At 41.4% G+C, this 25,984-nt stretch overlaps 2 protein-coding genes across 5 annotated transcripts in view; one reads left to right on the top strand and one right to left on the bottom strand.

Moving 5' to 3' along the window:
* The window catches only part of LOC311244997 (beta-parvin-like), a 35,332-nt gene extending 18,853 nt beyond the window's left edge, over positions 1-16,479 (bottom strand). Inside the window, exons 1-3 of one of the 4 annotated variants that reach the window (XM_084334736.1) lie at positions 16,360-16,479; positions 16,066-16,268; positions 2,314-2,403 (exon numbers count right to left, since the gene is read on the bottom strand). In XM_084334736.1, the coding sequence (XP_084190862.1) occupies positions 2,314-2,403; positions 16,066-16,177 (202 nt within the window). In that variant the 5' untranslated portion in view covers positions 16,178-16,268; positions 16,360-16,479. Of the gene's footprint in view, positions 1-2,313; positions 2,404-5,075; positions 5,214-16,065 lie in introns of those variants that run through there. The other 3 variants (XM_084334735.1, XM_084334737.1, XM_084334738.1) reach the window with 3 other exon arrangements.
* Positions 16,480-22,963: 6,484 nt separating this feature from the next.
* On the top strand, positions 22,964-25,424 carry LOC311245191 (uncharacterized protein). The gene is made up of 2 exons (XM_084335002.1): positions 22,964-23,155; positions 23,581-25,424. The coding sequence occupies exons 1-2, from the start codon at positions 22,997-22,999 to the stop codon at positions 24,673-24,675; spliced, it is 1,254 nt and encodes a 417-aa protein (XP_084191128.1). The 5' UTR covers positions 22,964-22,996; the 3' UTR covers positions 24,676-25,424.
* Positions 25,425-25,984: the final 560 nt, after the last annotated feature.

The raw sequence follows: 25,984 nt of genomic DNA, 5'->3' as shown, positions 1-25,984 counted from the left end.
CCCATTCACTTTCATTGAGTCCAATCCAAAAGGGTGATTTACCATCTGGGAGACGATAGGGGGCGCTTTTTTCACATCTGAGCGCCTGGGGTGACTGGATCTCCAACAGTAGGCTCGCTTTATGCAATATGATTTCAGATCGCTAATAAAAGAATAAATAAAAAAAACGAGTATTCTCGTGATGGGCATTCAACCCGCGGGGGGTTAACCCGAGAAAAGCTGTGAGTGGCATTCAAAGTGTTAATATACCATATTTATATACCATCTTGTTGCGCGCTCCTGCCAACCGCAGCGCGCGCACGCACACACAACACACTGCTGAATAATTCTGTTTTGCATCAATATATACTGTATATTGAGGCAAAACAGAATTATATATACATCAGAAACTCTCTGTCAACAAAAGCAGCAGCACTGTATTTTAATGCCATTATTATGTCACACTTAACATACTGTCTGACTAGCTGGACACAAGCCTCCTGTACAACATTACGATCTGTACAGGTAGTTTACCATCAGGCTGTGAAAGTTCTGGACAGGAAAACAAACAGCCACCACCATTGTTATAGCATAGCAAACCAGAACCTACTGAGCTGGGACAATCTTGTCAAATTCAAAGATGCCTGCCTTACCTATAAAATCCTACATGGCTTGGCTCCTCCCCCCCTCTGTACTTTCATAAAACAGAAAGCATCTGCTGATAGATATACCAGGTCTGTAGTCAGAGGGGACTGTGTAGTCCCAAACAGGAGGTCTGCTTTTAGTCAGACAGCCTTTTCCGTGAGAGCAGCCCACACCTGGAACAGTCTGCCAACACGGCTCAGGGAGTATCAAAGTTACATCTCATTTAAAACTAACTTAAAATCATGGTTGAGAGATGGTCAAGTGTGCGACCATTTTAACTGAGGGGTTGTATTTTAATGTATTTATTTGTATGTATTTTAGTGTATTGTAACCTATACTGATTCCTACTGTGTTTTAATTATTGTACTATGTTTTTTAACTGAGGGGTTGTATTTTAATGTATTTATTTGTATGTATTTTAGTGTATTGTAACCTATACTGATTCCTACTGTGTTTTAATTATTGTACTATGTTTTAATTATTGTTGTGCTCATGTCACCTGCCCCAGAGACTACAGTTGAAAATTAGCCAACTTGGCTAAACTGGCATATTTACAGTCAAATGTTCCTTAATATGCACTGTCTTTGTATTTTAAACCAATAAATAAAAATATACAGTATATATTGAGGCAAAACAGAATTATTCAGCAGTGTATGTGTGTGTATACAGTATCAGCTGCTGCATCGTTAATGAACTATAGATTTATATGGAGTTCGTTAATCTATTCTAGTCGGTTATCTGTGAGTCAGACGGCTTAGAGAAGTACTGTACATACAAGCGGTAATGCTCAGATTGCTCATTGAGTCATGACTATAAATGCAAAACGTAATTGTCATATTTATTATCATTATAATTATTTAATTCCAATGATAGAAACAGTCCGTCTGTAGAATCGACTTGAAGAAGCTCTTGGTACCCAAACTCCTGTATCCAATAATAATAATAATAAATCTATCTGATAGAGGGGATAGACGGGTAGACGGGACCCGTACTGTATTGTACCCATTCTGCAATCGGTTAATAAAGTTTTCAATCAATCAATCAAACGTCTCATAACTTCCTCTTGTGGGCGTGGCTGGTGGTGACAACTTTTCTGAGCCAATAGGCGCTTTGCGGATCTGCGTCCGCCTCACCAATCTCGAACACGCCTAATTGATAAGTCCCACACTTTGCTTAGAAATGATCGTACGCACGGGTTACGCACATATCTGTGCGTATTTTGAGTTTCTAGCTAGGAATTTTATTCTGTTGTTGACCTTGGCTATTATTTTTTTCGCCATGCTTTCCCCTGAGAGTGTGTTTTCTAAAGTACACCCTAGATACACCACTGATTTGGTATTTGAACACAATCAACATAATTGGAACTGTATGGTCAACCCAAATAATTTTTGTAGAAGAACACAATCTTGACAACACACAACACAACAATTTACAGCCTTTAGATGATTCAATAATTAATACAATTGAAAACAGACTTATATGGTTCTTTTTTTGGACATTTAAAATTACAGCCAATAAAATGAACTTGAGATACAATAAATAACATAATGTGTTTGTATGATGTACTGTAGTGAAAGGCTATAATCTAGTGGTTTGTATCTATGTTATGAGACATGAGCTATGTGTATGCGGTATGTGTGCGTGTGCGCGTGCATGTGTGCGTGTGTGTGTGTGTGTGTGTGTGTGTACCCAGCAGTGTGTCCTCAGGATGGATGTATATCGCTGAGGGCAGCATGGGAGCATTGATGGCATTCTTGCCTTCTTCACGGAGATCACTCACTATAGGGACAAACAGAGAAAACAGAGAGAGAGAGAGAGAGAGAGAGAGAGAGAGAGAGAGAGAGAGAGAGAGAGAGAGAGAGAGAGAGAGAGAGAGAGAGAGAGAGAGAGAGAGAGAGAGAGAGAGAGAGAGAGAGAGAGAGAGAGAGAGAGAGAGAGAGAGAGGGAGAGAGAGAGAGGGAGAGAGAGAGGACATTACCATTACATAGGCATTACATAGGCTTCCTGTTGATGATGAAAAAATAATAGAGGCAGAGAAGGAGAGGGAAAGAAAGAAAGAAAGAAAGAAAGAAAGAAAGAAAGAAAGAAAGAAAGAAAGAAAGAAAGAAAGAAAGAAAGAAAGAAAGAAAGAAAGAAAGAAAGAAAGAAAGAAAGAAAGAAAGAAAGAAAGAAAGAAAGAAAGAAAGAGATATAACAATAACAATAGATAGACAGAGGTAGAAAGGCAGAGGAAGACAGAAAGAGGGATAGAAAGACAGAGAAAGTGAAGTTGTGTCCACAACAGTATCAGTGTTCAGGTGTTCCACTGTCTAGCAGTACAGTATAGGGATGTCCCGATCCAAAATGTGATCGGGACATCCCTAGTACAGTATATTATGTCCAGCTGTCTGTAGGTATGTTTTGAACACACAGTCTGTGATCCAGGGCCCCCACACCACACTGGACCCCCCCCCGTGGACCTAATCACCCCTTCCTCCCTAGTCCTCTTCTTATACTTCCATCATATAGCTCCTCATCCATCACATCACCAACAGCCAATATAGTCCAAACGGCTACAGCAGGCGCTACTATAGCTAAAACAACCTGGTAGAGCACAGGGTGATTCAAGCAACAGGGAGCAGCACACAGAAAGAGACAGCTAAGAAAAGGATTCCCCTCCAATGCTGATATTGAGCCATGCTTTGAGTTAAGCTGCTGACTAATGCCGATAGACACTTTCTGCTGCACTTCAGACCGGTGGTTGGAGACTCTGGAGGGCAGTGGCTCTTTTTGCCTAATGGCCGTGTTCTTTTATCTTCCTGTGGGTCGATTTGTAAGACCTGGCCCGGACCAGGACTGTGTTTCAATAGTCTAATGGTCTAATGGAGTCATTTCTTCTCCTCAACCTCACTATCTGAAGCCTGTGAAGATAGTTGTGAAAAGGAAACCAAAATTTTAAGATCATCCACGTTAAGTTTAAGAATGAAAAGTATTTCCAATGGATCTTTGAAATCCCATTCAAGGTTAATGACGTCTGGGAAACTGTCCTTACAATACAAGCTGATGGACATCTGTGTACATTTAGTCTGACTGACACTTTTATCCAAAGTGATTTATTGTGCACAACAAAGCCAGCAATGGGATACACTCAGTCATCAATAAGTAATATTGTCTGTCAAACAGCACCAAACTCAGGTGCCTCACTTGGAGTACATAACCAGCATAAACAATAAGAGTATTCAATGTATTTATTTATTTATTTTAAATATGTGCAGAAAGGGGATATACAGTAGATGTTAAGGAGGAGTTGTCTCCACAGATTTCCTATCTGATTCAGCCTTCTCAGCAGCTAACCACGAGCCCTGGCCAGCATCTCACTACAGATCAGCATTTCCTTCATAATTACTGTGCAGGCGAACCACATTTCATCATAATTGTGCTACTTCCTCCTCCGGTGTCCATCTGCACATCTGACTGCCTTAGTGCCTCTATGATACGGTACGCTGGACATAGTGCCGTATCACAGTGACCACAGCATACAGGCCGTATCACAGTGACCACAGCATACAGGCCGTATCACAGTGACCACAGCACACAGGCCGTATCACAGTGACCAATACAGGCCGTATCACAGTGACCACAGCATACAGGCCGTATCACAGTGACCAATACAGGCCGTATCACAGTGACCACAGCATACAGGCCGTATCACAGTGACCACAGCATACAGGCCGTATCACAGTGACCACAGCATACAGGCCGTATCACAGTGACCACAGCATACAGGCCGTATCACAGTGACCACAGCATACAGGCCGTATCACAGTGACCACAGCATACAGGCCGTATCACAGTGACCACAGCATACAGGCCGTATCACAGTGACCACAGCATACAGGCCGTATCACAGTGACCACAGCATACAGGCCGTATCACAGTGACCACAGCATACAGGCCGTATCACAGTGACCAATACAGGCCGTATCACAGTGACCACAGCATACAGGCCGTATCACAGTGACCAATACAGGCCGTATCACAGTGACCACAGCATACAGGCCGTATCACAGTGACCACAGCATACAGGCCGTATCACAGTGACCACAGCATACAGGCCGTATCACAGTGACCACAGCATACAGGCCGTATCACAGTGACCACAGCACACAGGCCGTATCACAGTGACCACAGCATACAGGCTTCGGTTGTCAATTTAGACAATATGATTCAGAGGGGTTACATACAGGAAATACATACAACATAATCCAATCCAGATCGTACTCTATATAATATCCAGTATATTTGTCTCATATTTAAGAACATTTCACAGACTAGTGTTAGAACAGCATACATAGCCCTTCACAAATCTCAGTATATCAGCTCATGACACACATTACCAAATAGAAGCATGGAGTACGGTACAGGCAAGGTAACAAGAACAGGTTCTCCAATCATATTTCAAAGTTCCTCACCGACAAGAAACCTTTTTAGCAACAATGTTGTTCAACTACCTTGTTTCCTCCTCTTGGTCCCACACAGCAGAGACATGTCCCCGATATAAGGCGCACGGCTCCCGGTGGCGAGTAAAGGTAGAGAATGTGTGTGGAGTGCAGCCGGTGGGGCTGAGCAGCGGCAGGGGCGTCATCACATGTTTATTTCTGTCACAACCCCCCCCCCCCACACACACTCCACCTCTGCGGTCTAGTTACAGGGGGAGCAGAGGACTGTGTATGTGTGTGTGTGAGTGTATGAGGGGGGGACAGGAAGAAGACACACATCAGACATAGAAGCGCCACACAGTAGCTCCAACGCACCGCTAACCTCTGCACTACTACGGAGAGCAGAGGGGGACAGAGTGGACATACCAGTAACTGTGGTCCACGGTGGAGGAGACACAAGGACAGAGGTCGTGAAGACAGAGGACACAAGACCAGAGGACAGAGAACATGGGGGTATATGAGGACACAAGGACATGAGGACAGGTAGCACGCTGGTTCAGCATCATCTGTTTGGTAAAAATATTAGAGCTATGTTTATGGTGCTATTTGTACGATTTTCCATCGTGAGGAATGAAGGGCCTGTAGATGACAAATTACGCACCTACATATGATGTGGAATAAGCACTTCATTTAATGGTTGAATAGAAATGGTCCTCATTGCCACCCGTCAAAGTGAGTACCATTTAGACTCAACCATTAAATTGTTATTCCACTTAATTTGTATGTGGTTGAGTCTACATGGTCCGCGTTCCAAACAATTGAAAATCATACAAATAGAAATAGCACCTTTCACTTATGTTGCATGACATTTTACTCAGAACACAACCAATAAGGGATTTGTTCTCAACCAACAATAACGTGTTTGCGTTTATTTTGTTTGTTTGTTTTTCAGCTACTACTAAACAGTTCAGGCCAAAGAGCATGTCTGGCTGCTGAATGACATCGGATATGTATCACAAAATGGCAGTGCTTTGAAGAATAAGGTCTTTCCTCTGAATACCCATGTGTCTGGGACCTTTTAATATGCTTTGCTGCATTGGGCGATCAATCATGCAGTAAATGAATGCCTCTTAATAGAATTACGCTAATTCAATACTAACCGGGCCATGCAGTCAATGGCATAAATCTTCTGTCAGCTACTGTACATTGGAGGCTTTCAGGGAAACTGCAGCACTAGAAACAATTAGGCGAAAGGGGTCAGGGGTCAGGGACCGACCTACTGCTTATGACTCTAGGTGTAACAATCTCCATAATTAAGCAAAGATTTTAAAATAAATGTACATTCAACATGGTGCATCAAGATTTAAAACTGTATCGATGATTTTCCTTCTCTCATTCTCTTCCCTAGGTCACACATTTATTTCTCTCAGTTAACTGGTGGTGCGTTATGGCTGCTGCTATTAGCATAATGTTTAACGCTCATTTCAATAGAGGCCTTGCACGGAATGTAACCACTGGTAACCACAAAAGGAAATGCCTGATTTCTGTGCAGTGGTAGAGCAGGTAAAGGAAAAGGATGACAGTACTGTTCTACTGTGACTTGTTCACAAGATCCAGTAATAAGACACCAAATTGCTATGTTTTTGATTATATATCTCTCATATATCAACACATAGCAACCGTTGTCTCTTCCATTGCCATGTACAAAACAGCGGTTTCTATATTACAGGCAGCCATGCTGGAAGACCAAGAGAACTAAAAGAAAACATCCCACACAAGGCCTTTATTGTTTACAATGTTGAAATAAAAAAAGTGTTTGTGAGCCAAAGCATGCAGTGATAATGTGTATATAGGCTACTGTATATATAATCTATAATTAGAGCTCTTTAGTATGAACATTTTAACACATGGAGTTGAATAATCAAAGCTTGGTTCAAAATCGGATTTCATATAGAATCTGAGAATGTGTGTATCATTCCACCCCTACTTATGACTGCACCCAAGACAACAGCCACAATATACTGTCACATCTCAGATCTTTGGAAATGTTTGTATATACCGGTATACTGCATTTTGGAAAGATAGTATATTCAACCACATAAACATAAACAAGTATCCATTTACAAGTAGCCTAAAGTAGATTTAAATCAACCTCTTGCTTCCCACTACTCCCCAGGGGGGGCAATGGTTTACATGGGGGAAAGATATAAATAGTGCCAGAGTATGGAGAAGGAAGACAGGCTCTTAAATATAGCCCTAGTTATTTACACCAACACAGGCACCACTGACTAATGGACGAAGAAGAAGACACTCATTATCCAAAGCCAGGAGATGACAGAGTCACGCTAGTGGGGATATTTTAGAAAGGGCTTCATCATATAATAGACATGGCAGTTGTGTAGTGAGTAAATGATAACACAACTGTTAATCCCATATTGCTAATGATTCACACACTATAATTGTGGTTAATATATGGGTGTTTAATTTAATTTGACAATTATTAAAACACATAAACATGCCTTATTAAAAATGATCAAAGGTGTGACACAAAAAGTCTAAAACGTATTTCCCTTGTGGTCCTTGATCATAAAAGTGGAGATTACACTAGCAGCAGCTCAATTAACATATTAACATTATCAGACATACATAGTAATCAATATTGCCACAATATCACAATTATAAAACACTATTACAACAATATCAATTCAAACATTTTTTTTTTTATCTACTTTTTTCTCCTCCTTTTTCTGTGATCAAACATTCTCAAAGGTTCTCAGGCTAAACAAAATATTCAAAACTTCTAAGAAATTAGCATGGAAAGTTCAAAAGCTAGCCTACAACCAGTAACTGAAAGAAAGAACATTGTCATAAGATTACAGAAGCTAAAACTATACAATTCATTTTGTTCAATGCTGACAAAACCATATAACCACCTATTCAAACACAATCTCAGTTAAAGAGCTATACCAAAGACTTTATAAGCCTATCAAGAAACATCTAATTCAAATGGATTGGAAGATTAACCTACTGAGATACATGTTCCAGAAGCCATGTTTTGATCTCTCCTTAACACTTTGAATGCCCAACGCGAGTTTTCTCGGGTTTACCCCCCGCGGGTTGAATTCCCATAACGAGAATATTCGTTTTTTTTTTTATTATTAGCGATCTGAATTTATATTTCATCAACCGAGTCTACCGTTGGTAAATCAGCCACCCCAGGCGCTCAGATGTGAAAAAAGCACCCCCTATCGTCTCCCAGATGGTAATTTACCCTTTTGGATTGGACTCAATGAAAATGAATGAGAAAAAAAAACCCGGACTCCACATTTTACTTCTCACTCATGTAACCGGGGTCGATTAGCTTCATGCTGGACCCTCAGAGCAGCGGGGATTATGTGTTTTACAGTATACGCGTGGGATCAATAAAAGGATCGATTTTCGGAATGGCGATCAGGAATTGGAATAATCCATTTGGATATCATCTGATCTCAGGTAAGGAATCTATTTTACCAGCCTTAGGATAATCAGACCCGTTTTCACGGAGATATAAGCTTTTCCCCTATAATGTGATATGGCTGTTTGACTCTAAGAGCGATCAGGAACTGAGAGAATCGATTTTCAGCGTGCGGCACCATCTAGCTTTTTTTTTTAAACGATTCATAAATAGGCTGAAAAATGACAACGTTCTAGAATATTACAGTACAGGGCGATTATCATGGCATCTCTTCTTTTTTCCGTGAAAACGAGGGCTTTTCAAAATGCTATCAAACGGAAATGAACCGATAAAAAAACAATCCGCTTCGACAATGTTGACTGGAAATGGGTCATTGATAATGCGGCGGGCAGATTAGACACATAGCCATAATTTAAAACATAGATTAGGCGATATTAATGCTAACATTGAAGTGGATGTGGGCATTCAAGCACTAAATGAGCGCCCCCTGCTGGGCACTGAAAGTGTTAAAGTGGAACTACAGCCAGAATGCATATGTTTTTTCCTATGGTCTAAGATAGTACAAGAGTATTAGTGAACACAAACAACTCTCTATCAAATTCAAAAACTAGAGTGCTAAAAGTCTCATTTGTGATGTCATCAAGTATACAGTCTAAAGCCGCTCCACTGACAATGAAGTGGGAATATGTTATAGATGACACTGAGAGCACCCGGGGAATGTTCTGCGTATATGGATACATTTTCTGTTTCATAACTGAGAACACTCAAATAGAACAAAGCAAAGGGTATACAAAAAGAAAACAAACATTCTATGGGTCTACAAAATGAGAATTCCATGAATTGTCCAACTCCAGACTTCTTGAGCAGTTCCAGACTTCATACCTGATGATGTCACAAGTTTGAGTCTCTTACTTCTCTCTGGTTTCTGCGTTGGGGGAGAGTAGCCCCCCAGTGAGTGTTACACCCAAGAGTTTAGAAGGAGTGGTGCACCAGCAGATATCAGAATATGTTGGCAAGGAAAATCTTCTATACAAATCTAATCAGGGTTTAGGAAGTCATATTCTACAGACTCATGCCTCCTTTATCTAACTGATTTTATGAGAAAGGAGATGAAGGGAAACTGTGTGGAATGGTCTTACTTGGTCTTCAAAAAGCCTTTGACGCTGTAAATCATGGTCTACTGCTTATTAATAAGATGAAGGCTCTGGGATTGAATGATACATCTGTAAAGTGGATTGCCTCATATATCTGACCGACAGGGACCAGAGGGTAGAGGTCAATGGCTTTATGTCGAATGCCAAACCAATAGTTTGTGGGGTGCCGCAAGGAAGTGTTTTAGGACCATTGCTATTTCTATTACATAAATGATATGAGAGATGCATATTCTTTTTTTTTATCCACTTTTTCTCCTTGTTTTTCTATTTTTCTCCCATCCCAATTTCATGTTTCCAATTCTCCCCTCCCGTCTTGAACGTTGCTCGACTATGACCCCCACTGGTCGGTTGTAGGGAGGATAGAAGCCTTGCATCACGTGTCCCCTCCGGTACACGAGGAGGCAGCCTGTCACATCTTTTAGCCTGTAACGCATGGGAGGCTCACACTACCCCCGCCACTTCCTGTCTCTGCTGTGCAGGCGTCCCCCAACCGACCTGTAGGAGTCGCTGTCCACAACGTCCAGATTACCAACCATCGACTTCCACCCGCTGGCTCTGCCAATTGAGCCAGTATGACGGCCGGCCCAAGCCGGAGGCAATGCTGACACCCGGATTCGAGACCGGAGTCTCTTGCATTGGTGACAAGCGCAATCTCCGCTGCGCCACCCAGCCGCCCTAGAGATGCATATTCTTGTAATTTGTTCTTATTTGCAGACGATTCAGCTTTGCTCATCTCACATAAGGATCTGAGTACACTCCAAATAATGCTAGGAGAAGAACTCTCTAAGATTAGCAATTGGCTGTCTGACAATAGGCTCTCACTTTACTTAGTTTAGTGTGAGTCTACCCTCACAGGTCGGCAATAGGCGGCCCGCCAGCAATCATATCTGGCCCCTCAGATTATTTTGGAAAAATAAATATATATATATATATTGTTATTATTAATTTTTTAGGCTATATGTTAGCTATAATGTCCAAATAGAGAAACTACCACCACCTAAAGAATGCTTATTATACTTTGTTTTATCCATGTTAAGAGTGAATAACAGGTAGGCAGCGAGGTGCAATGTAGCGCTTGCTCAACATGAAAAAAGTCGGTGGACAGCGCCTGGTGCTGAAATAACAAACAAGCAGTGTGGTGTGAAATTAAAACACCAGTTTAGTAAGTCATTCAAACTTTATCTTTACTTATATATGACTGTGACGGCACCACACATGTGAACAGTAACAATGCAATTAAACTGAAGTCAAATCAGAGCAAAAAAAGCTGAATCCGCTTCAAGGAATTACAACGAGACATTTATTAACTAAATAGAAAATACAATTTGGCTTTTAACCCTCTAAAGCCGGGCACAACACTAGACATGTTTTGTAAAACCTTAAATATCTTTGGATTTGTTTGTGATAAAAACTTGCTTTATTGTTTCGGAATCGATTGTCATCTCAAAATGTTGTGCATCTCTCCGAGAATGTGCGGATGTAAATCATAGCATCTTGAAATATCTAGATTGGTTGTTTTCTCTGGACTGCATCTAATCCACTGTATCTATCCATTTATCATATATCTAAATTATCTATGGCTGTCACTATAGCCAATGGAAATGCTAGAAATGGTCACATGGACTGGGAGAACCAATGGAAAATTCCTATTGTTTCTCAATAGTCCAGTGCGCTCCACAGAAAGGGCCGTCAGATAGACACATTGGTTGCGTGTAATGTAAGATAGACCGATAAGAGAGAGGCGCTTGTCTATGGTTTTATAATAAAATAGTAAAAAGACAAAGGTATAATGTTCAGTGCAAATGTGTATGTCGTTTACAGTTTATTATGCCACCTATGCAGCTCGTTTATTTTGTCCATTCTCTGCCTCTGCCACAAATGTATGTCTTAGTTATAAGGTGGTCTGTCACAGAGTTAAAATGTTTTCACTGTCAATATATTAAATTAGCCATTGTTTTTGTTTCCGGCCCCCATACAATGGCTTGGAAATAAGTTGGCCCTCGGCCAAACTTAATTGCCTACCCCTAAACTGTGGATGGATATCATATTCACAATACTGCACAAAAGCATAGATACATGATACCCTACAGAGTAGGCTAAAGCATTTTCTTTATGCCAACTCATAGGCCTACAACTAGATGATTTTATAATAAAGACAACTGTTGTAAGTTGGAATACCTTGCAACTTATTTCTCAGCTAGTCTGAACCAATATGTTGCAGTCATTCTCAAAAGGAGACAATGTTGAAAGCACAACATAGCAGCACCATGGACAGTAGCTTAAAACAGTGAAATGATGATAGTCTCTTTTGTTTGGATCTAAACCCAGATCAAATAAGGCTCCTGAACTCAAGGTAGCATTAGGGTCAGGGGCCACAGCAACCTGGGCTGTATGTTGGAAAACAGTCTGGGGGCCTTACAGGTGCATAAGTAAAGTAAATGCCTGCACCAGGTATTTTATTAACAATGTTGTATTTTACTTTTAACAATATACTGTAGGCTGATGATAATAATGTTTATGTAAATGCTATGTGCTGCTGAGACCAAGAACCACAATGGAAATAGCTCTGTGACTTTTTGTGCTATCCTTGAGAATTTTAGGATGTATGACTTGTTGTAACATGTATTTTAATAATTGTCAAATTAACTAAACTAAACTAACGCCCATGTTCACAAATAATGATAGAATTGTCCTTGGCCAGGGAAATAACATATTTGAATTCTTAATTTGGGTAATGTACCTCTTTAAAACTTGTTCAGGAAGTCTCTGTTTCTTACAGATATGGTGAGGAATTACCCAACATGTGTTAACACTTTCTATGCCACTCACGAGTTTTCTCGGAATTATTAATATTACGTTGAAAGCCACTCACGAGATTTCTCTGATTTTTTAATTTTTTTTTTAGCGATCTGAAATCATATTGCATCACGCGAGCCTACCCTAGTCTACCCGAGAGCCGCCGGCGATCAGATGTGGAAAAAAGCGCCCCCTATCGTCTCCCAGATGACATAAGGGATTTTGGAATGGACTCAATGAAAATGGATGGGGGAAAAAATCCTGTACTCCACATTTTCCAGTCCACTGATGCAGCCGGGGTTATCAGAGTTCATTATGGATCCTCTGAGCGCCGCAGATCATGAATTCTACTGTATACACGTTAGATCTATACACTTATCGATTTTTTTCGAATGGTGATCAGGAATTGGAATATACCAGTTGGATACCATCTGATGTCAGGTAAGGAATCTATGTTATCAGTGTTAGGATAATCAGACTCATTTTGATGAAGATATAAGCTGTTTTGTGGAATGTCCTCTATCGGTTTCACTGTAAAATCCATGAGGAAATGAACACGGCCATTATCAGCGCGCGGCTCGAATGTGCGTGCGTGTACGTATAATATTGATCATCTAGCGTTTATTTGAAAACTATTCATAAATAGGCAGACAAATATCAACGTTCTGGAATATTCCAGTAAAAGACGATTATCACAGAATGGCCCAGAATGGGCTGTTTTTTACCTCAAAACGGGTGCATTTCAAAATGCTCTCAAACGGAAATGAAGCGATAAAAAACCAATCTGCCTTGACAGCACTGACTGGAAAAGGATTCTTTGATAAGCGACGGGCAGATTAGACACATAGCCATAATTTAAAACATAGATTAGGGGATATTAACGTTAACATTAAAGTGGATGGTGGCATTCAAGCGCTAACTCAGGTGCCACCTGGTGGCACTGAAAGTGTTAATAGCAACACAATTTCAAGCCAGGTTGCATCATTAAAAAAATATATATATATTTAAAAAAAAATATATATATATATATATATATATATAAAATGATAAATGGTGCATTTATATAGCACTTTTATCCAAAGCGTTTTACTATTTGGTCCAAGGTGCCAACCTGCTCATCGGGAGCAATTAGGGGTTAAGTGTCTTGCTCAAGGACACTTCGACACACTGCCCGGAAGGAGCGGGAATCAAACCTGGAACCTCTGGATTACCAGACGACTGCTCTACCTACTGAGCCACTGTCACCCCCTTGATATATTTGAATACCCTCTTACCCAAACTGCTATCTATCCATCAGTGTGATTTTCCAGGTTTTGGAGATATCTGCCATCACTCAAATACAATGGAGCTGAATGGCACTCGGTTGACCTTGTTGTGGGCAGTTTTCTACCTAGTTTCAACTATTATCTACCTAAGTACAGCCCTGTAATAATAATAATAATAACAATAATAATAATAATAATAATAATAATAATAATAATAATAATAATAATAATAATAATAATAATAATAATAATAATAATAATAATAATAATAATAATAACAATAATAATAATAATAATAATAATAATAATAATAATAATAATAATAATAATAATAATAATAATAATAATAATAATAATGTACAAAATTATGTAAATAATGTAAAGTAAATTATAATCATAATACATAGATGTTTAATTGTAAACATTTTACTCAAATGTATCATTAGTTGTGAAGCATAATTACAATTATTAATTACAAAATGATTAAGTACCCTGGTCTCCACTCCACATATGATAAATGATCACGTGTAATTATGAACTGAAACCTCTCCTTTATCCGCTCACAGTAATTCACAAAATAGTGACAACAAAAAGTACAACTTACTACCGTCAGACTCCATCCTTGTGAGAACTGTATACTGGAACACTAATGTGCCGTCAGATATTCTTCAGCACTATATATAAGAGCTGCCAGACGATGTGACAAAAGACTCTTCCTTGTAATACTTATAAGGCAATGACTTTCACTTTGAGTACTATTATAGCTACATTGTCTACTGCCAATCAAGAGATGTGTGCCTTATTCTCACACACACACACACACACACACACACACACACACACACACACACACACACACACACACACACACACACACACTTCCTTTCAGTTTATCAGTAGGAACAGAACAGCTACAGACTGCAACAGCAAGAAAAATTATCATTTTGAAAAATGAATGATATGTTCAGCAGACTTTAGCTAGCTGTGCCTTTCAGTGTTAGAGTACTACACCACACTGTGTGAAAACAGCATTTTATCTCCCTTTACAGGTTACAGTAATAATGCAGGTAATTTCTGCTCTTTTTGAATGGAAATGATGCACACAGGTCTAGTTCCAAGGGGTGGCATTGCTGCCTGACAAATCAACACGGAGGCTCTTTCTGGATGGAGAAAAGTGAACAATCTGAATTCTGCCTTGAATAAAAGAGAAGAACTCTGCTAGTAGCAGCTTGTTGCATGGGTGTGATCTTCAATACCTACTGCTACCAGCACACCACACCCATAATAACACAGCCAGGCGACATATGATGCCCTCAGATGTGCAATCTTGACACAGTAGCATGATTAAATGTTATATATCTTATCATGATATATGCCAATATCATAGTTATGATAGTAGCACAGATTTAAGATCGTCACCCAGTCTTTTAAGCATCAACAAGCTATGATGCACTTCCACCACACAGGGGCACTCAATACTAGTGAGGGTATACGGGAGCCTGCAACATGTCGGCCTTGTGGACATATCTGCTGTCCTGAGTGGCCCTGGTCCTATAGATATTCTTTACACACACAAGAAGTGCTGAGTGTTGATGAATGGAATTTACTGGGGCTCAGAAGCAATTAACATGTCTCCTTCCTCGTGTAGAAGCTCCTTTTATGGAGCATGACAAACACATGGCTCGGAGCACACACACAACACACACACAACACACAGGCGTCAAACCTTGCAGCTGTCCATTTACAGAGGCCATGGGAGGTAGCCTACGTGGGACTGGCACAATGGTTTGAAAATAACTTGGTAAATAAAAAGTGAAAAGGGCAATGCAAGCACGGTGACGGCACTAAGCCTGTAGTGTCTTTAGAAATGAAAGGGAGGTGAGGACAGTATGCTGCCCTGTTCCTCTTAGACCTTATCTTAACCTTGCATTCTTCATACCGGTCACCCATCTATTTGTGTTTATTGCCTACATCATGTGGAATGCCTGCCTACTGGCTACTCTCTCAGAGGCTTTCTCTCCCCTTTCATTTATCCCCACGTTAAGTCGACCCTCTAAATAGTGCATATCACAATACTGAGTGCATATACGGAGTAGGCTAAAACGCGTTCTTTATGCCAACTCATAGGCCTACATCTAGCTTTTATAATAAAGACAACTGTTGTAGCCGTCTCTGAGTTGGAATATCTTGCGACTTGTTTCTCAGCTAGTCCGAACCAATATTGCGGTCATTGTCAAAAGGAGAGACGTTGAAAGCACAACGTATAGCAGCACCATGGACAGTTACCTAAACAGTGAAATGATGATAACGCTGATAATCTGTTGCCCCCGGGAAAACCTTCCACAGCAAATTACCTTCTTTCGACTTCTTTTTCCGCACCAAGGTTCCTCCAAATTTACCGAGGAAAGATTCGTCCTTTTTCATCTTCTGCGGGGTCGCAGATCTGGTCGGAGCAGTTCCAGACATTTCTGAGCGCCTGCGCTCCCGCTGTAGCCTGTCCTGGGTGATGTAGATTATCAATCCCGTTCATACACTCGGGCACCTGCAATGGGATCCGCTGACGGGAAAGAGACGTGTCAGATAGAAAAACACACAACGCGGACAACAATAGGCAGAGAGGGGAAGAGCTCCTGTTTGGCATCACTCACAGCCAGGCTGATAGGGCATTGGTTTTCCTCCCCGTCACACGCCCCACAGCGCCAGGCTGGATGAATGGCAGGCTGTGGCAAACGCAAACTGGACGTGACCTCCGGCTCCGGCTCCTTGCCTACATCGACTACATGATGTAGCTAAATTATTATACTCTGAAAAGTGTAATTGTTTAACCAGGCTCACAATGATAGGTGGAACAATTAATAGATGATTATATATTAATAAAACCTAATTAGGCCCAGGTTACACGCTCAAGTCTACAACATTTTATAATATTAGCCTATTCTATAGGAATACCAGTCATATTTGATCTAAAAACTGATTTTGTATTGATGTAAACTATACAGAAATTGAACCATGCTGATGCTATAAAATAAGATATTCCTTTATTGATCCCCTTGGGGAAATTCAGGCATCATGGGGGGGGGGGGGGGGTACAGGTACATGGTAATAGTAGAAGACATAATAATAATGCAACTCAATAATATATCAAAAGTTAACAAAAGAAAATATTAAATAATCCACGGAAACACTATAGATGTAGCAATTAGCAAAGCAGTACTTTATTCACCTCTGTGCATCATGTGAGTTGTAAAGAGCTTTCTAAACACCACATAATCATCATGTTGGTCATGAGAAGTTCAGAATTGCACTATGTCGAAATACACATGATGAAAAACATTATGATGCAATTTTCAGAAATGCTAAATGTGGACTCACTTGAGTTTGAATAGAAAAACCAGTTACAAACCAGTATGTACATTGTTACAAAAGTGTTAACATTTAAATATATTTTCTCTAACTGGTTCCAGAAGCTCAGCTGTAAACGTGGCTTCAGTTGTTCTTGTCATCCATTCCACTCTCTGGTGCTGCTTCCAGGACAAAAACACAAATTCATCTCAATGTCATTCCTATACATTCCCCATTCAACTAATACAGATGAATATATTTCAGTTTCTTTCTTTTAGTATTTCTGAGGTGTTCGTGTTGGTTTAATATAAAGTTCTGTGGGTGTTAAAAACCATGTGCCTATCTGTAGTTTGTAGTAGCTTCCAGTCAGCCTGCGGCCTGCTTCGCTTCGATGACCCCCCAGGAGCCCGAATAGGAGTGGGTCAGGCGGCCATAGAAGATGCAGAGAACAGGCGTCTTGCGGGTGTCGTTAGAGACAGTTGACCGGAGGTAGGAGGGAGCTGTTCCCCTCACTGCACGGTATGCAGGTCAAGAACCTGAAGCGGATTCCTGCGGCAATAGTAAGCCAGTGCAGCTCTCTGGGAAGTGGGCTGACGTGGGCTGACTTTGGTAGATTGGAGATCAAGCGGGCCGCGGCGTTCTGTATGAGTTGAAGGGTCCAACATATGGACTTGTATAGTTTCTTCAATTGTATTTGCTGTCTCAATTCTCTCTGTGAATGAATGAATGAATGAACATTTTATTTAACAGATTGCAGAATGGGTACAATACAGTACGGCTCAATACACACAATTGTTAAGGGGATGCAGACCAGAGAAAGACGTTTGTCTTGTTTACATCAGGGCCCCCCATTTTCAATTCATAGTGACATTTATGACATACACAACATATATGGTACTGTTACATTTGTGACATATGATATGCAAATATACAGTACTGTTACCCATAGATCCTGACAGAGAGTACATATGATGGGGATGAGACTGTACATTAGGAGGGGGTGGGTGGGTGGGTGGTAGAGAAATACAGTGGGGAGAGAATATATACATACGGTGGGGAGGAGACTGTACATTAGGAGGGGGTGGGTGGGAGAGAAATATACATTCGGTGGGGAGAGAATATATACATACGGTGGGGAGGGGACTGTCAATTAGGAGGGGGTGGGGGGGTTTGGACATTTACGGTGGCCAGTTTCGAATTGCAGCCTCCCGTAGGTGCTCTTTAAGAGCGGTTTTGAATGTGGGTAGGGATTCACATTCCTTTACAGCTTTGGTATAGGGTGTTCCACATTGTTGTGGCATAATTGCGAAACGTGTTTAGTCCCTTGTTTGAGCAGAATCTGGGTTTAACATGATTTCTTGAGCTTCCTCTGGTGTTGTGGTCGTGGTATTCACTGACCTTTGGGAAGTATTTTGACATGTACATGGGTACCTTAGTCGTATAGTGTATCTTGTAGACCAGGCCCATTGCAAGTTGCTGTACTCTGTCATGTCATCTATACTCAGCCATCCTAGGTAGTCAAAGTGGGCAGGGGTGAGGTGGGTTCTAGGAGTAAGGTCAAGCAGTAGTCTGACCAGTTTGTTTTGTGATGTTTGGAATCTTGTATTTAGTGCCTTTGAGGTGCTTTGGTACCATGAGGTGCAAGCATAGTTGTAGTACCCATGCCTGGTCTTCAAGATACACTATACGACCGGGGTGCCCATGTACATGTCAAAATACTTCCCAAAGGTCAGTGAATACCACAACCACTACACCAGAGGAAGCTCAACAAATCATGTTAAACCCAGATTCGGCTCAAACAAGGGACTAAACACGTTTTGCAATTATGCCACAACAATGTGGAACGCCCTACCCAAAGCTGTAAAGGAATGTGAATCCCTGCCCACATTCAAAACCGCTCTTAAAGAGCACCTACGGGAGGCTGCAATTTGAAACTGGCCACCGTAAATGCCCAAAACCCCCACCACCTCCTAATAGACAGTCTCCTCCCCACCGCATGTATATATTCCCTCCCCGCCGTATGTATATTTCCCTCCCACCCACCCACCCCCTCCTAATGTACAGTCCCCTCCCCATCATATGTATATACTCTGTCAGGATCTTTCTCAGGTCTGCATCCCCTTAACAATTGTATGTATTGAGCCGTACTGTATTGTACCCATTCTGCAATCTGTTAAATAAAGTTTTCATTCATTCATTCATTCATTCATTCACCCTTGAATGAGTGCTCCTGCCAGAGTCTTCAGGGTATTCTTGTTTACCAGAGAGGAGATCCGGTACAAGAATCTAGTTCGTTGGTTGACTTTTTTTATTACCTTGGATGCCATTTTGTCACAGGAAAGATTTGCCTCTAGGATGGAACCTATAGGTATGTAATTTCATCTTTCCTTGTGACAATATTGTCACCCACTGTAACTGAGAAGCCGTCCCGTCGGTTTTAAAGTGACAGGAATAAAGTAGGGCCCCAGACCAACCTTTTTCACAAGTCCAAGAAATTGTAATTGTTCCCTACTGATTGTATATACTGTAAAAAAAATCTAAATACAATCTTTTCTTGGGAGCTGCTGGAAATGTTTGCCATAGGCATGAGACTGAAATACTTTGTATTTTGTGTCTTTTGGTGTCATAGATGAAATGTTGCAGTCTACTTCATGTCTGAAATACTTAGTAATATGTATTTTTGTATTGTGGACTGAATGTTGAAACTACTTAAATAACCTCAATACATTATATTTTACAATGTTATGTTTTATTTTTAATTCATGATGGTTGTTTTTTATGCTTTGAAATAAAACACCTTAGAATCCACATGTCCATTCATTCCTCCCATTTTCCACTGAAGGTCCTGCTCTTAATGCCTATATTATCTTCACTGATTGATTGATTGATTGATTGATTGATTGATTGATTGATTGATTGATTGATTGATAACTTCAATTGCCGAATGGGTACAATACAGTACGGCTCAATAGAAACAATTGTTAAGGGCATGCAGTTTCGTCTTGTTTACATGAATGAATGAATGAATGAAAACTTTATTTAACAGATTGCAGAATGGGTACAATACAGTACGGCTCAATACATACAATTGTTAAGGGGATGCAGACCTGAGAAAGACGTTTGTCTTGTTTCCATCAGGGTCCCCCATTTTCAATTCATATAGACATTTATGACATACATAACATACATGACATTTATGGCATAGGGACATATAGGTATTTAGTACTGATACATTTGTGACATAGGCGGTATTCAAATATACAGTACTGTTACCCCTAGATCCTGACAGAGTATATACATATGATGGGGAGGGGACTGTACATTAGGAGGGGGTGGGTGGGTGGGAGGGGAATATACATACGGCGGGGAGGGAATATATACATGCGGTGGGGAGGAGACTGTCTATTAGGAGGTGGTGGGGGTTTTGGGCATTTACGGTGGCCAGTTTCGAATTGCAGCCTCCCGTAGGTGCTCTTTAAGGGCGGTTTTGAATGTGGGCAGGGATTCACATTCCTTTACAGCTTTGGGTAGGGCGTTCCACATTGTTGTGGCATAATTGCGAAACGTGTTTAGTCCCTTGTTTGAGCCGAATCTGGGTTTAACATGATTTGTTGAGCTTCCTCTGGTGTAGTGGTTGTGGTATTCACTGACCTTTGGGAAGTATTTTGACATGTACATGGGCACCCCGGTCGTATAGTGTATCTTGTAGACCAGGCCCATTGCAAGTTGCTGTACTCTGTCGTCTACTCTAAGCCATCCTAGGTTGGCAAAGTGGGCAGGGGTGAGGTGGGTTCTGGGGTTCAGGTCAAGTAGTAGTCTGACCAGTTTGTTTTGTGATGTTTGTAATTTTGTTTTAAGCGCCTTTGAGGTGCTTTGGTACCATGAGGTGCACGCATAGTCATAGTACCCTTGAATGAGTGCTCCTGCCAGAGTCCTCAGGGTATTCTTGTTTACCAGAGAGGAGATCCGGTACAAGAATCTAGTTCGTTGGTTGACTTTTTTTATTACATTGGATGCCATTTTGTCACAGGAAAGATTTGCCTCTAGGATGGAACCCAGGTAGGTAATTTCGTCTTTCCTTGTGACAATATTGTCACCCACTGTAACTGAGAAGCCGTCGGTCTTGCTGAGTTTGTTATTTGAACCGAAGAGAATGGACTCTGTTTTGCCCATGTGTAATGATAGTTTGTTATCAGCGAGCCATATGCAGATTTTGCCTAGTTCCGTGCTGAGGGTTTTTTCAACCTGCAATTTGTTCTTGTCAGAGACCAGCAGGGCTGAGTCGTCCGCAAACAGGAACAAGTTGCAGTCACAGGCTGACGACATGTCATTTGCATAAATTAGGAAGAGTAGCGGTCCTAGTATGCTTCCTTGTGGAACACCACAGCTCACTGTGAGGGGGGGGGATAGAGTACCGTTTACCTCTACCATCTGTTCTCTCCCCTCCAGGTAGGATTGCATCCAGCTCACTGATAGGCTATCAAAACCAATTGCTTTTAGCTTGTCCATTAGAATGGAGTGATTGACAGTGTCGAAGGCCTTTTGTAGGTCCAGCATGACCATGCCGCAGTATTTGCCAGCGTCCACCTCTTGTTTGATGTGGTCGTTCAAATAGAGGAGGCATGTGTCAGTGGAGTGGGACGTTCTGAAGCCAGATTGGAATTCGTAGATTAGGTTTTTTTCCGCCAGGTACTTTTCGACCTGTTCGTAGACTATTTTCTCCATGACTTTCGAGATGGAGGTAAGAATAGAAACAGGGCGGTAGTTGCCTGGGTCTAATTTGCTGCCCTTTTTGTGTAGAGGGGTCACTCTCGCAATTTTGAAGTCCTTGGGGACGTGCCCCTGTTTTATAGAGAGGTTTATTATGTGTGTGATGACTGGGGTGATGGCGGCTGCTGCGTCTCTGAGGAATTTGGAGGGGATGTTGTCATGGCCAGTGGCCTTGTTAGGTTGGAGGGCGCTCAATTTTTTGAGTACCTCATCGGTTGTTACCATTTCAAGTTTGAAGTCGTCTTTGTGGACCCCTAGGTTTTTGTAGTATGCTACTATGTGTTCTACCCCATAATGCCCTGAGTGGGAGGGTAGTTTGTTTACCAGTGTTGTGGCTATGTTTGTGAAGATGTTTAAGTAATTGGCTACATCCAGCTTGTCTGTGATGAGCGTGTTGTCCGTCTTTATGTTTATGTTTGAGAATCTGGTTTTAAGTTTTTTACTGCAGCCTAGTTGATTATTGAGTAATTTCCAAAGTTCGCGGGGTTTGTTTTTGTTTTCCTCAGTTTTGTCGTTGATGAAATTTCTTTTTGCGGTTCTGATCATGGTGTTTACGTCATTTCTTAGTCTGTTTCTTTGGATTTTTAGTTCAACCACGTGGGCTTGGAGTTCACTGTTTGAGCTTTTGGAAAGCTTTGTCTGACTTTTATGAAGTTCAGAGCATTTTTTGTCTCTGGTTTTCATAGCGGCCAGTATTTCAGTGTGCATCCATGCCTCAGCGCGATTTTTAACCCTGGTGGTTCTTATCGGTGCCATGTTGTTGAGTATTGCTGTGAATTTGGTTTTGAATCCAAGCCATGTTTCTTCAACCTGTGTACCACTGAGCTCATCTGACCAGTCCAAGCTCCCCAGTTCTAGGTTAAAGGCCTCTCTAGAGTAAGTTTTGAGGTCTCTAGATGTGACCTCCCCCATTTTCAATTCATCAAGACATTTATGACCTACATGACATACAGTACTGTTTCATCAACCTCATACTCTGTGATTCAGTGTAAATAAACTGGTAGCACCATATATATATATGGGTAACACACCACCAAAATAATGCTTCAGCGTCTAGAAAAAAATATTCGGCGGTTTATCAACGTCACTTCCACGCGACATACAACAATAACAACAACAACAAAAATGGAGGACGCGGTGATCGGAGCTGTGTGTTTGTGGGTTGTGGGTTTCATGATAATAACAGAGTTGGAAAGGAGACGTGCGAACTTGGACTATGCAGTTGAAAGAGCACGAAGGAGAGCTAAGAGGCGAAAACTCATGCGACAATTGACGGTACTTCATATCATCGAGACTGAAAGAAGAACACAACACTGCAGACAACGGAGACGGGTAAATAACTTTAACGTTAACCATTGTTTTGCACATGGCAATGGAAGAGACAACGGGTTATACGTGTTGATATGTCTTATTGCTGGATCTAGTAAACAAGTCACAGAAGAACAGTAATATCGTGAAATTGGGCTGGTTATCAATGGTTAAAGTGGTTATCAATGGTTACATGCAGCTTTACTGGAAGAAAGAGAGCTGCACTACCATTCCGTGCAAGGCATCTATTAGATGACCGTTAGTGCATTTGATGGAAATTCGTCAGAAGAAGATGATAGCGGAAGTAACAGATGGAGCTTAACGGTTTATAGAACGTTTATTAATCAAGTAGTTGTGCTTGATGTGTGATGTCACAAGTTTCAGCAAATAATGAGCAAACTCGACTTGCATAGGGAAATGCAAATACAAAAACATACTGTGTGTTTCAGATGTTGCTGCGGATCACTGCACAAAGCTGTTCACCATCCGTTTGGGTCCAGAAGAAAGGCGATGACTGGTGGAAAACTGTGGTTCCGAGTTTTACCAACAACCAGTGGATACAGAATTTCAGAATGTCCAAAGAAACCTTTCAGTACATCTGTCGCCGTCTGAAGCCTGAGCTGGAGAAAATGGACACCAATTATCGTCTCTCTGTGCCACTCCAGAAAAGAGTTGCAGTCGCATTGTGGAAACTTGCTACTAACGCAGAGTACAGGAGTGTTGCACGCCTCTTTGGAGTTGGAATTTCAACTGCCTGTTACTGTGTGAAAGAGTTCTGCTCCTCTGTTGAGGAAATCCTGTTCCCTGAAATCATCCAGATGCCAAACGTGGAGAAGCTGAAAGAATTGGCTCTTAACTTTGAGCAAAAATGGGGGTTACCACAATGTGTCGGGGCTATTGATGTCACACACATCCCTATTTTGGCTCCCCGGGAATACCGCACCAAATATTTCAATAGTAAGGGATGGTATTCCATCACGTTGCAGGCAGTCGTCGACGGGAGAGGTATGTTTTGGAACGTTTATGCCGGGCAACCCGGCAGCTTGCACGACGCCAGAGTTCTGCATCTGTCTGCGTTGTGGGAATTGGCAGAGAGAGGAAAGCTGTTGTCTCAGCAACACAAGGACGTTGGTGGAGAAGACGTTGGCCACTATATCCTTGGAGATGAAGCCTATCCACCAACAAGCTGGCTCATGAAGCCTTTTCCAGACAATGGCCACCTTACACAACAGCAAGAGGTGTTCAACCACAAAACCAGCGAGGCGAGGGCTGTGGTTGAAGATGCATTCAGCCGGCTGAAGGGAAGGTGGAGATGTCTGCAGAAGCGCAACGACTGCAGTCTGGAAAGAGTCACGTCCATGGTGCTCACCTGCTGTGTACTTCATAACCTCTGCGAGAGCCGCGGCGAGGAGTACAGAGAGGAGTGGGACGTGCCTATCCCCTTTCCCCAGCCAGATGTGCCACTGCCACCGGGTGCCGAGACCGAAGGAGCGGGAGTACGTGCAGCCTTGATGCATTATCTTAACCCTGTGGATGACGACTAACCCGCCACGACACAAAGCATCACACACATCTCTGTGAGAACATTAAATGCGTCGTGTTCCTCTGGGAGAAAGACCTGCGAGTTCAGTTCAAGCTGCTTTCTTGTTTTTGTTTTTTTTTATCTCTGACCTCGGCACCAGAATTTGAAAGCATGGTGGTGGTAGTTATTCTTCTTTCATTCACCATGATTGATGCCAACACTGTGAGGCTATTTCATTGTTTAAAGTGACAATGTGTCATATTTACAAGTAATTAATCAAGTTCTGGAGTGTGTATAAAACAAATCGATAAAAATCATGCTTCAACAAGGCACTCGCCTTCGCTGCTCTAGCCTCAAGTGGTCTAGTAGTGAGACACGCATAGTCAGCCTTCTTGCGATACCAGATGTATGCCTTGAACAAACAAGAAGACGTTTCTTGCCGCACAGAACGTGGGGTGTTTTTTTAAGCAACAATGGTTAAACAAATATGCAGCCACCTCCACCACCAAGAAGTCGCTCAGTAAAAAGTCTGCATTTAAAAAAGAAAGCACATGGAGGCAATGGCGCAAATTGACTCATGGGAAATGTATTGAAAACAGACAGTACCGCTTGCGGCCAGCAGATGTCGGAAACGCACATCGCTGTAAACCAAATCTGTAGGTATTAGGGTTTTTAAATGTTTTAGGAAATTATTAGGGACATTATGTAATATTGCAACGTTGCTGTTTTTGCCACATTGTTCTGCTTTCATAATTTTTTTTGTACACAAGGTATGTTGATGCCCTTTGATCTCTCTTCTCAGATATCAATAGAATCAAACAATTTCACATATCCAATCTCCTTCTTGAAGTGATTGCATAACCTACTTGGGTTACCCCGATTGACCCATCATACTTGGGTTACCCCGATTGACCCATCAATCAGCTTGCTAGCCCACAACAAGTGGGCAATTTTAGTGGTTCAAAAACATCCACAGCAACTAACAATTTATCACCTGCTAGTACAAGTTAACAAAATGTTAAATCTTCCATAACAACTGATGATGGTAGTCTTGTGAAATAGTTTACATTTGAAAGCTTCATGTATTAAGATACTGGCTTGAAATCTCCTTCCAACGAACTGAGGGCCACAACCCCTCAACATACTTGAGTTGCCTGTGCTCAGAGGGTGCAATAATATATCAACAATTATACCACTGAAGCTGAATAAATAATTAACATTCCACAATAAGCTTCTTCTGACTGAATTATTGTACTGGAAAGATAATTCACTCTAGTAGAACAGCAGTCTTACCTCTAAAGTGCTGCTTACTGCTGTCCCGGCCGCGTGTA

Source organism: Notolepis coatsorum, assembly GCF_963971535.1.
Source record: "Notolepis coatsorum genome assembly, chromosome: 18".
Taxonomy (NCBI): domain Eukaryota; kingdom Metazoa; phylum Chordata; class Actinopteri; order Aulopiformes; family Paralepididae; genus Notolepis; species Notolepis coatsorum.
The sequence above is the reverse complement of the archived record's forward strand: the minus strand, read 5'-3'. Positions and strand labels throughout refer to the sequence as shown.

Excerpts from the sequence above, each read along its gene's own strand:
- LOC311245191 (XM_084335002.1), top strand. The coding sequence starts at position 22,997 with ATGATAATAACAGAGTTGGAAAGGAGACGTGCGAACTTGGACTATGCA. Across the intron at positions 23,156-23,580 it reads ACTGCAGACAACGGAGACGG|ATGTTGCTGCGGATCACTGC; the intron begins GTAAATAACTTT and ends TGTGTGTTTCAG.